An 11,191-nucleotide genomic window follows, 5' to 3' on the forward strand; every position below is an offset into this window, starting at 1 on the left:
GATTGTGCGGGGCCGCACAAAAACAAAACTGTACACCAATGAAATCGGCAGAGAGAAACATGCTTCCTTTTGATTGGATAGATGTGTTTGCAGCTACGTTGTGATTGGGTGATTGGCGCATGGGGTCATTTCCCTCGGTGCTAATCTACTTCCCGGTGACGAGACAAGCGTACAAGGCGATGATAGGGAAGTAACTCCTTTATTTATTTTTTGTAGGAGTTGTGAACAATTAAACTGCAGTAAATACACGGGACACCATCATGGTAAGTAGTGTATCTCAGTGGCTGTTGTATTATTACTAGGCTAAAACGTTAAGGGCGTTAAGTGTAATTTCACTGCAGTATAAACATGCACAGTCACCGTTTAAAAACCGACACAAATGCATACATCCACATTTGCGTGTTTATGATTGTTTGATCATAGTAATAGTGTGAATAATAGTATAAAATAACCAGAACATCAACGTTTGTACATAGGCTAATTTTAGTTTTTGTGAATTGCTTTTTGTGTGTAACTATGAATACTTGTTAATTTTTGACCGTTTGTCTTAATGTCCTTCCGTCCTGCCTGTGACAACCGCGTCCATCATCATTAATAATTAAATTAAACCAATTAAACTAATAATCTTACGCGTTTGATGGACATCTGTCGAACACACTGGTCTGAAATACGTGAATTGTCTCGTATGTAAAAATGATAAAAACATATTTTGCTTGGATGTATCGGATCGAAATAAAAATGTTTATGTTTTTAATAAGGATACGAATCAGAAGTAATACATGGCTAAACCCCACAGGAAAAGTTAATGTGGAGATCTGTCGTGGTCTGATTTCAGAAATAGCGTTTTAAATATTCACTCATTCATTTCACGCCAAACACAGTCCAATTGAGAGGCTGATCAGCCTCAGTTAAAGACCAACACAAGCTGGTGATCCCAGAAACACAACCGCATGTTTTAAACGCCACAGCGCTTTAGATAAAACACAATGCATGAAGCCACTCTTCTGACATTTAAGGTTACAAAAATATGCCTTTAAACAAAATCTCCATTTGCAGCTTTGGGAGAATGAAAAGTCACCTTTATTAGTCCGTGAGAGCTATGCAGTAACTGGGAGCTGTGTGGGATGGTGGAAGCGAGATGCAGAAGACACTGGTGGGCCGTCTAGGGAAAGAGTTGGAGAGCTGTAGAGTGTCGCCCTTGGTTGGCATCGATGTGTCTTCCCGGGTTAACTGACTTGACCTTGTCTCCTGCAGTTTTCCTTTAACATGTTTGACCACCCCATCCCCCGGGCCTTCCAGAACCGCTTTTCCACACAGTACCGCTGCTACTCCGTCTCCATGCTGGCTGGGCCCAACGACCGATCCGACGTGGAGAAGGGAGGGAAAAGTAAGAAAGGAAGGGGCAAATGTGTGGGGACATGGGAACAGTAGTCGATAGTCAATTAAGTACATTATTATTATTTTTATTTCTTGGCAGACGCCCTTATCCAGGGTGACTTACAAAATAAGTCTAGCTTAGCTGCTGATGAGTTAACAACTGTGGAGAGACCAAAACTCTCCAGTACTGTAACTCTAAAGGACCTGTCTTGGGCATCCATGATATATTTTCTATAGAAATGTATGTCAATCTGTTGAGTTTTCCTTGTCCCGTTCTTAAGCTCCTTTATTTGATCTCTCTTCCAGTTATAATGCCGCCATCAGCGCTGGACCAGCTCAGTAAGTATCTGAAACAGTGAAAGCATGTGAAATGCACAAGAGGGATTTAATTGTATTTTGGTTCTTAAAAGTTGTTATTTTGCTGGTAATGGAATGACACTTAGCACTCGTAGGATTCTTGCTGTGTTAACAGAACACTTTTTAACGGAAATCTTTGTGTGTGTGTGTTTTCTTTTCCCCAGGTCGCCTCAATATCACATATCCAATGCTGTTTAAGCTGACTAACAAGAACTCTGATCGCATGACTCATTGCGGTGTGCTGGAGTTCGTGGCAGACGAAGGCATTTGCTATTTACCACATTGGGTGAGTTTCCTCACTTCTGTGCGTCTCGCCAGGGCGTTCGGACAAAAAGGCCAAAACCCTTGTCTTCCCTTGTGCTGACGCCTGGTCGTGGCTTTCTTCCGTTCCCTCCCCAAGATGATGCAGAACCTGCTGTTGGAGGAGGGAGGCCTGGTGCAGGTGGAGAGTGTCAACCTCCTAGTGGCGACCTACTCCAAATTCCAGCCCCAGAGCCCAGACTTTCTGGACATCACCAACCCAAAAGCAGTGTATCCTTCCTCTGCTTTAGAAATAGCAGCTAAGATAGACTGACCTGTCCTTGTGTGTGCAGTAAGTGTTTCACTGCCCCTCTGGAGACAACTGGGATGCCTGGATCATGAAACTGGGGCGCAGTGAGTATCGACACACCACACCGTGTCCCAGAGTATAAAAATAACAACACAAAGTAAATTACGTGTAAGAAGTGTGTAAAAATAAAAAGGAAGGAAAGGGCAAGAGCTTGAATATTGGTACTGACTAAAATATATAATTTAATGATTATTGAAATGAATCTCCTGTTTCGAACAAGACTTTAAGAAAGGCGATCGTGCATTATGACAGGCATTGTTTACATTTTTTTTTGTATTATTTTTGTGTATCCAGCAGTCAGTAAAATATTTATTGACATGGGTGACCTTGATCGTTTTCTTAGCATTTCCAAACTCTGTTGCTATTGCCATTTTATAAACAGCCACACCACTGTGACTGGAAGCCTGTAGCAGCGTTTTAGAGCATCTGGCCCTTTGTGTCACTGCATCGCTTTTCCTTGACGGCCATGCGATAGACTGGAGAACGCGCTGAGAAACTTCGCTTGTCTCACCACCGGTGACGTCATCGCCATCAACTACAATGAAAAGGTAAATTACTCATTTTGATGACCTACGATGTGAAGCCAAATAAAAAAAAAAACATACACAAACTGTTATACATTGTATGATCCTACCTATATACATTTAAATCTGTATATGTTCATACAGGAGAGCAGTGCAGGGCTTGTGTCATTAATCGTTACTATCGTTACTCTCCACTCTCCTTCCAGATCTATGAGCTGCGCGTGATGGAGACCAAGCCCGACAAGGCCGTGTCTATCATCGAGTGTGACATGAATGTGAGAAGCTTGGGAGTTCAGTGCTGGCAAGGGGGGGGGGGGTATCAAATTGCTGATGAAATTGGGTGAAGAGTCCAAAACCCTAAAGCTTCATATTAATGGGGTTGTTCCGATTTTACAGAAGTAAAATGCTATTCCTGTAAGACGGACATCAGTAGATCCAGTGCTGGAAGCTGGACCCTGCGTTGAATAGAAAATCATATGATTGAGATTAGCGTTCATTCTCTTTGGAAACCGCCTGCTCTGCAGTGTCTAGGAACAGCATACAGTGTACAGAGCTTTTTTTTTTTTTTAATGTAGTTTCATAGCTCTGTACTCAACACATTGGGCCTGGCTGATCGCTGAGGGATATTACTGTTCCTTCACTTCTTCTGATGCGGGCTTGTCTTTCTCTCCCAGGTGGATTTTGATGCTCCTTTAGGCTACAAAGAGCCGGAGAGACGCACATATCACACGGAGGAACCCACAGTGCGTGAGCTGCAGCCAATTAATTTGTCTCTCTTTTTTGTTTCTCTTTTTGCTTAGCAACATTAAAAAAGAATATCTAACCCAAAACCCAAACTTTTGCAATACATTTTCTCCTGAGAAACTCCCTATAGATTTTTTTTCCCTTGTATCTTTTTGTTTGGTAACAAAAAAGGGTTATATTTTAGTTAAATATATTATTGATATGGATATGAGGTAGAGGTTTGTGTAAGGTGGCAATTCTGTACAGAATCTTGTTCAAATCTGAAATGCTTGATCTGTCTTAACTCTGGAAATGACTTGTTTGCCCTGTTTGGGAGTTGTTTTCTTTTCCTCGCATTGATTTTTTTTGTCTTTTTTCGGTGGAGGTTTTGTTGCCTGGAGCCTCTCTGTGTTTGGCTTCAAAGCAGTGCCTTTGCTGCCATTATATGCTGCCTTAAATGATTTCACTTGATCGTTTGTGTAGGAGGAGGATGCAGATCACAGCAGTTATGCCGAAATGGATGTGGGATTCAGGGTACGTTTGCAATCTGCATATTTTGGTATCGAGACCGTAGGTAGCTCATTGTGTGTGTTTTTAAAATGGAAGCCTTTCCATACTGTTGAATCAGACCAACGAGAACATTTGCAGAAGCCTTTCCATAGTGTAGCCTTTGTGAGATCCCTCAAGGGCTGGATACGAGGGGTGTCTGACACTTTCTTGTTTCCTCCATGTTAGGAAAGGGTAAAGATTCACTTATAAAGTGTTGAATAGAAGTGCTGGAGTCCCTAAGAGCACATCATTAATTTTCTCTTTCAGGTCTTGAGGTAGAGATTTTCCACTTGTTTTCACATTCGCGTAGTGGATAGAGGAGGAATTATCCGTTATCTACCTGTCTGCAATTTTCAATCCCCTTTATCTTTTAACTCTTTACAGGCGTTCACTGGATCAGGAAACCGTCTGGATGGCAAGAAAAAGGGCATTGAACCCAGCCCTGCACCCATCGACCCCAGTGACATTAAGAGGTGACCTTTGATCTGAATGGGGCTGAGTGATGGAGGTGTTTGTGGGTCCCCTCGCTGTGACACTTTGTTTGATACTGTGGGTCTGTTTGTCATTTTCTCTTCCGCAGGGGGATCCCCAACTATGACTTCAAAATTGGGAGGATCACCTTCATTAGAAACTCCCGGCCTCCGCCCAAGAGAATGGACGACGTGAGTGTTTATATAAGCACAATAAAATGTCATTGGAGAACTTGTGCCTTGCAGTGCCACATAACTGGAAGTATTTGACTTTTTATGCAATAAGTTTCAACAAATCCCCTCTTGATTATCTAGCAATATGTCCATTTGTTGGCTAGATCAGACCTTGAAGCGGTTTTGCAGAGCATGAATAAGTCTGAACGTCTACCCAACACTGTCTGTCTGACTTTATTATCCAGGAGGACGCTCTAAACAGATTCATTGCCTTCTCTGGTGAAGGACAGTCTCTGCGCAAGAAGGGGAGGAAGCCTTAGGCGAAGATACGGACTGTTGGACACACAGACTTGGCGAGAGGAGGAGGAGGAGGGGCTGGAGAATTCAGGGCCGGAGTTACTCACCTGACTGAGGAGTAACAAATAAAACACGTCATTGTCAACGCTGTCTCTGAAACACAGATACTGGCCTATGTTCGATTTTGTATTTTTCTTCTGGCTCCTCCAGCAATGGCCTCCTCCACCAACGTCACTTTTCTTACAACACAGAAAACTGTCGTATTTGGAAAACATTATCAGGCTTGGTAAGTGATGGCAGGTTCAGGTGGAATTGTACATCTAGTCACAGAATTTGTGTTTTTGCTTTGATGAAAGGGAGTTGAGTTGAGAACTGAGCATTTGAAGGTTTTTTTTACAGTGTAACTTTTTTTGGATTAGGTTTCATTAAGTATTTCTTATAAATGAATCCTGACATTTTGGTTGAGAACACACAGAACACATTGTAAGTTTGTTAATTTATATATAAATTCAGAAGCAAAATACTTAGAACTTTTAATAAAGATGAGGTATGCAGTTGTATTCTTTTTCTTATTGATGCTGATTAAACTTATGTGAATGCATGTCCTTCTATATAAACTTAAATACGCATCCTGGTGTGTAAATGTAAAAATAAATCAAAAGCCAACACACATTGAACTGTGAAAAGCAGTCAAGAAAGCAATGTGAATGGCAAAAGCAAAAGTAGTTTGATTGAAAAGAAAATGAATGTTCGATTCATTGAAATATAAAAAGCAATGTCACCATCTAGAAATACAAAAATGAATAAATGTTCAAAATAAAATCCATGAATAAATAAATACATTGTGAAATTAATGAATATGGCTCCTGAGAGGCAGTTAACTGATAGACATTGTAGCATTTGTATACATTATACATTACTATACTTACACTGTAATGTCACTCCTTGTGAGGTGCACACACACAACTTACACAGCAGCATGAACACTAAACTACCTGTTATTCTCTCTATTGATTGCATTTTAATTCGAAGCCCCGGGAAGGGCCTAGAACTGAACCCAGTATTCATTCATATCAAAATCCCCCTTGGTAGAGGGCCATGGTAGATGGGTTGAGCTGACCGGAAGTGGAATACAAATAGTGGGAGGGTCGAGGGGGCACGCTGAAGCCTGATTGGCTGAGAGCGTCGCTTTGTTTACGTGCTGTTTCTCCCGGAAGCTGGACTGTTGCAATGGCAGGCATGGAGTCGATGTGGAGGGTAAGTCAATACGTCTTTTTTATTAAGACACGAGCATCTTGTTCAGTAATAGCATAGACGGAACTGAGTAAAAACTAACAGCAGGCACGATGTGTAATTGCCTATAAAGTATATCCCTGTATCGTGTGTACCAATGTACTTAAGATGAAGATGAAGACACTCTTCCCTTCGTTGGGCATGAAACTTCAGGGGCACCCTGGCAGCTGCAGAGGGCAAATCAGAAATACAGATCCCTGGACGTTCATAAACAGGTTATCCCGGAGAAGCGACGTGTGCAAAGTTAGCAGAGACCATCGCTGTGCAGAGGAAGCTCCAGTCCCGGTGTTACGACATATTTGGCATCCCCTGACCGATTGCGCCTGCGCAGTTTAAAACATTTTAATGAAACTACTGTGAAGAATAATTAAAATCCTTTTTTAAGTATTGCTCTTTATAATATACGACTGACTTGACATTTGGCGTAACTAAAAACCTTTTTAAAATCATGATCTTCATTATATGCGACTGACTTGACATTTGGCTTTATAAAAGTCTGCAGAAAGAAGTCTTCACTATAAAATAGATTTTAATTCATATCATACTGTGCGTAGCTTTATTTTCAATTGGCAAAATGTGCATGATTTATATTTAAACTACCTGTAATAGGATGCAAATAATCTACCTTTTTAATGTAATAAAGCATGCACCGTTGACCGAAAAGTCATACATGTGCAATTCTCAGTAAGTCAGGGGATGCCAGCTATGTCTTAACACTGTGTTGACTCTTTGGTGTCTGGTTTTCATTTATTCTCCGGTATTGATCAGTCACTTCATTGAAACAAGTACATGGTCAGTCTTTCTCACCCAGGTTAGGCAGTTTAAATTTGCTAGTCCTGCTAGTAATGCTTGCAGCTGCCTTCGCCATTAGATTAAAACAATATTTTTTCCCCTTTTCTTCCTCCAGCCTCCCCGGTCTTGCAATGACTACTGGAGCGAGTACAAGCACTGCAAGAGCCTGATGAACCGCTTTCACCACTACTACACCTTTGGAAAGTCACCCTCCTGCAAGCAGTGGAAGACAGACTACTACACCTGCGTAGACTGGGAGCGACACCAGGACACAGCAGCCAAGGTGAGTCCTCTATAACTGGCATCCCAGTCTGGAGTTTGTGGCATCAACCCTATATGAACTTGGTAGAGGGTTCATTTCACCAGAGTCTGGTGAGCTGTAATTTGCAGTGCACAATCTAACCCCTAAATAACGCTCTACTGTGTTCTTGCAGGATGCCCTGCGCCAGAGCGAGAGAGCCAGGCTGGCACAGCAGAGGCAGCACGATCCAGTCTGGAAGCTGAGGAAGACGCCCCCTTCGGACTGGCACTTACCCCTCCACCACGGCAGCCCCAAGGACAGCTGACCCGCCCACCTAAGAGCACTCGTGCTGCGTGCCGGGCCGATCCATTTCATAAATTGTTTTACAAGCTGCAGGCTTGGAAACGAACTGTACTGATTGAGGCGTATAATAAAATGCTGTGTTATTCTTCTAATTCCACATGTGTCCAACAGTCACAAGCCTGGCATTGTAACATTTTCCACTCCTGTAGAGTCTACTTCTAAATCAACAACTTATACATAAGCTGTTAATTTTTATTTCCCATTGTCAAAGCAGCTTCCCAGTATAGGGAATTACACATCGTATTTGTTTTCATGTCCACTATTGCTGCATTTCCGGATCACTTACCTGAGAAAGGGTATACAATTTTTTTTAATAAAATAAGTTTAGTCATTTCCATTACCTGATTCTACCTTGTCAATGTCTCCCCCATTATAAAATGCTGGGTGTGGTTTTTACATTTGTGAAAAGCAAAATAAAAATGAAAACATTTGTGTTGTGAGACACCCCATTTCCTTTTAATTACATATTGGGGAAAAAAAAAAAAAGTGTGATGAATAAAAGTAGTGCAAGTGGTCACTGCTGGCAAGTTTAACTAGGGAGTTTCCTTCCGCTCGAAGCCAGAATGAGGAGAGTCAATGAGATAATTCCTCTTGATAATTGCACCAAGCCATTGCAAACCACACCAATTGCTGTATTGTATTTATTCATAATTTATTACGTATCAAATCCCAATCTGATTACTTAACAGGTTGTAGACGAGGGATATGCTTGCTGGCGTGCATCCTGTCCACTACAGTTCAGGTCAGCTGTATCCTGCGGTTATCAATAATCAAACCAATGAGTCAATGGTGGGCTGTTCAGGACCTTCATTACCTAATTGAGCCAATTAATTTGGATGTCATTTCAGATCCTCTGCTGTTTGCAAGGCTTAAACCCATCTCAGAGATAGAGACTGGTGTCCAAGACAGGAGTTTTGTATTCCTGTTGTAGAGGGAAAAGCAGGGTCTTTCCATCATTTTTTTAGGTAAATTGAGCTCATAATTAGTTAATTGAACTAATTATCCACTTAACTGTACTAAACCAATTGAAAGTACAACCCCATGCTGGGCTCTTTTTACAGGCGATCAATGGGGGACTGCAGCCCGAGACAGGATGTTGTCCTACTGTGTGTAGACCTTGGTGATGTCATTGTATTTGCCATCAGGGGAGCGGTAGTTGTCTATGGGTGGGCTGTAGCTGGGCCCCTGGTGGTTAAAGGGGAAGAGTCTTGCATCTCGTTTGACTGCAGCCTGATACAGCTCCTCAGACTCCTGCCGTAGCTGCTGGAGTGCCTCCTTCTGGGCGTCCAGGGCAGCACTGATGGCTGCCATCTCTGTGCAGTTCTGAGTGTACTTGAACCGAGCCCACTCCTTCAGCAGCAGGGCTCTGCGCTCGCTCTCTTCCAGGGACAGCTGCGGTGGGGTGCGCACCCTACATGGGAGGTGGGGCGAGGAAGCAAAGATTAAAGTAAATCTACACTACTCTGTTTTTTGGTTTAAAAAGATATTTGATGGATTTCAGATGGGGAGTTTAGTGTGTGTGTGTGTGTGTGGGGGTTACCTGGTTTCATCGAGGAACTTGACGGGGGTGACAAAGTCTTCTATGGGGATGAACTCAGGCGGGATCTTCTCCAGCTTTTTCACCTTCTTCTTCAGGCGATCCCTCAGTGCCTGCTCCCTCTTCGGGTCAACCTTCTTCTTTTTCCTGGGCTCGGCTCTGCACACACACAGCATGGGGTTAACCAGCAGGTGTCTCGGCTACAAACAGATTCTCTATTTTTATTAAATTATATAAATACAAAGTGATCAGCTCGTTTTGTGCTACTGCTTTCTCTCCCCGCACAGCCGAGGGCATTCCCTCATGTATGATGTTCAAAGGGAATGCCCTTGGCTGTGCATGAAGAGAACCTGTATACAACCTGTGTGTGTGTGTGTGTGTGTGTGTGTATATATATATATATATATATATATACACACACACACATACACACACACCTACATATGAGGGTAAAGAAAATTCAGACAGGATTTAATTTAATTGGTTAACAGTATGTCAATCAATCACTGCAGCTTCAGTTCCAACTCCACAAGCACCTTCCAATTGTCATTGTTAGGGTTGAGTTTTTGGTCACATCTCGACTGTCTGGGACCGTAGTGTCTCACTCACCTCACAGGGAGAGACTTTTTCAGGGCCAACACAGAGGGAAACCAGTGACTTTGTCTGCTCTGGCAGCTCCGTCCCGCAAGGGAGCTAAACAGGGGGAAATAAGGTTGCTAACAAATGATGCAAACAAATAAGCAACAACATCAAATAAAAATAAATATTTTAAGAGGAAAACCTAACAACATAGGTCATGGACGCCCTGAAAAGGAGTTTAGGTGTTCAATCCGGATCCTCCACGCTTACTTTACTGAGGAACACATGTTCAAAATGAAGACACATTCTGCACAAATACAAAAATGAGCACCTTATAACTTCAGACTGTCCATATCCGCATTTCTCTGCTGGAGGATGCATCACACCCATTGTACCAATGCTATCGCTCGTGGTTATTTGGCGCAGATATCCTAATTATGCACATGTAAAAAGCACACACAGATCAGGTATTTTAGTAATTAAATTATACACCAACAACTTACCACAATGCACCAGTGTGTCTGGATAATAAAGTCATTGTGTGAGACAGAAAAGCGGACATCGTTGCGGTTGTGAATTTTTTAATTAGTTAAATTTGTATCTGCTATTCCTGCGCTCGTCTACGGAAACCACACAACAACAAAAGAAACAAGATCCTGGATGCCCGTGTCCGCCCGTCAACCCGCTGCCCGCTGTGCCCTCTCCCGGCCCATCCACTCTCCTCCACACGCTGTCCCTCGGTGCAGCGCTCGACCTCTCCGGCTGGAAACAAGGGCGCGGACTCTGACGGTTCCTCGCAATATTTATTCCGCAAGAAAATAAAACATTGGTCTGTGTGAGTGCAACGCATTGAATGGGCTGGCAACAATCATAGTGTTTTTATTTAGTTTTTTTGTGATCGACCTGACATCAGTTTAGTTTCAAGAATTGATAGCTGCCAATATCTCTTTTTGAAAACTCAACACAATTTCAAGCTTATAAGGCAAGCGTTACAGAGAAATAATTGACATATACACAATATATATGTGTTCATCCTCTTCTTATTTGAACTGTTATGATACAAATATTTTTAGCAAACCTCATCCATTCCAGGTTGTACCACGAGCAGCAGGGCTCATTTTTCTAAAACACCTGGCACTGTCATGCCTGTCTTCACTATTTGTAACATATCTGTAGGGTTGTGGGTTCAGATCATGTATGTTTGCTTTTTCTGCAGTATAGACTTATTTTAAAGATCAAAGGTCAAATGGATGAGCTGGCATTTGGCTAATATGGGGGTCAAAGTGGTGATCCCCTGAGAAAATT

General features: G+C 42.3%; 3 protein-coding genes across 3 annotated transcripts; 2 read left to right on the forward strand and 1 right to left on the reverse strand.

The window, feature by feature from the left end:
• The first annotated feature begins 134 nt into the window (after positions 1–134).
• On the forward strand, positions 135–5,919 carry ufd1l (ubiquitin recognition factor in ER associated degradation 1). Its single transcript, XM_066688948.1, has 12 exons — positions 135–263; positions 1,255–1,387; positions 1,684–1,716; positions 1,899–2,020; positions 2,135–2,265; positions 2,820–2,892; positions 3,075–3,143; positions 3,543–3,611; positions 4,075–4,125; positions 4,525–4,613; positions 4,721–4,802; positions 5,030–5,919. The coding sequence occupies exons 1-12, from the start codon at positions 261–263 to the stop codon at positions 5,102–5,104; spliced, it is 930 nt and encodes a 309-aa protein (XP_066545045.1). The 5' UTR covers positions 135–260; the 3' UTR covers positions 5,105–5,919.
• A 321-nt stretch (positions 5,920–6,240) lies between these two features.
• Positions 6,241–8,200, forward strand: c17h22orf39 (chromosome 17 C22orf39 homolog). Its single transcript, XM_066688951.1, has 3 exons — positions 6,241–6,338; positions 7,282–7,449; positions 7,601–8,200. Exons 1-3 carry the CDS (start codon positions 6,312–6,314, stop codon positions 7,730–7,732), a joined length of 327 nt encoding a protein of 108 aa, XP_066545048.1. The 5' UTR covers positions 6,241–6,311; the 3' UTR covers positions 7,733–8,200.
• Positions 8,201–8,397: 197 nt separating this feature from the next.
• Positions 8,398–10,637, reverse strand: mrpl40 (mitochondrial ribosomal protein L40). Its single transcript, XM_066688949.1, has 4 exons — positions 10,390–10,637; positions 9,917–10,000; positions 9,311–9,466; positions 8,398–9,181 (listed from the first exon to the last, which is right to left on the reverse strand). The coding sequence occupies exons 1-4, from the start codon at positions 10,446–10,448 to the stop codon at positions 8,872–8,874; spliced, it is 609 nt and encodes a 202-aa protein (XP_066545046.1). The 5' UTR covers positions 10,449–10,637; the 3' UTR covers positions 8,398–8,871.
• Between the last annotated feature and the right edge of the window lie 554 nt (positions 10,638–11,191).

This window comes from Amia ocellicauda, chromosome 17 (assembly GCF_036373705.1).
Source record: "Amia ocellicauda isolate fAmiCal2 chromosome 17, fAmiCal2.hap1, whole genome shotgun sequence".
Taxonomy (NCBI): domain Eukaryota; kingdom Metazoa; phylum Chordata; class Actinopteri; order Amiiformes; family Amiidae; genus Amia; species Amia ocellicauda.

What these genes read in the sequence shown, in the direction of transcription:
- ufd1l (XM_066688948.1), top strand. An exon ending in ATCACCAACCCAAAAGCAGT is followed by an intron (nt 2,266 to 2,819) that starts GTATCCTTCCTC and finishes GCCATGCGATAG; the next exon opens with ACTGGAGAACGCGCTGAGAA. An exon ending in CCATCAACTACAATGAAAAG is followed by an intron (nt 2,893 to 3,074) that starts GTAAATTACTCA and finishes CTCTCCTTCCAG; the next exon opens with ATCTATGAGCTGCGCGTGAT.
- c17h22orf39 (XM_066688951.1), top strand. Translation starts at nt 6,312, where the DNA reads ATGGCAGGCATGGAGTCGATGTGGAGG. An exon ending in GCATGGAGTCGATGTGGAGG is followed by an intron (nt 6,339 to 7,281) that starts GTAAGTCAATAC and finishes TTCTTCCTCCAG; the next exon opens with CCTCCCCGGTCTTGCAATGA. An exon ending in ACCAGGACACAGCAGCCAAG is followed by an intron (nt 7,450 to 7,600) that starts GTGAGTCCTCTA and finishes GTGTTCTTGCAG; the next exon opens with GATGCCCTGCGCCAGAGCGA.
- mrpl40 (XM_066688949.1), bottom strand. Translation starts at nt 10,448, where the DNA reads ATGTCCGCTTTTCTGTCTCACACAATGACTTTATTATCCAGACACACT. An exon ending in AAAAAGTCTCTCCCTGTGAG is followed by an intron (nt 9,467 to 9,916) that starts GTGAGTGAGACA and finishes GTGTGTGTGCAG; the next exon opens with AGCCGAGCCCAGGAAAAAGA. An exon ending in AAGTTCCTCGATGAAACCAG is followed by an intron (nt 9,182 to 9,310) that starts GTAACCCCCACA and finishes CCTCCCATGTAG; the next exon opens with GGTGCGCACCCCACCGCAGC.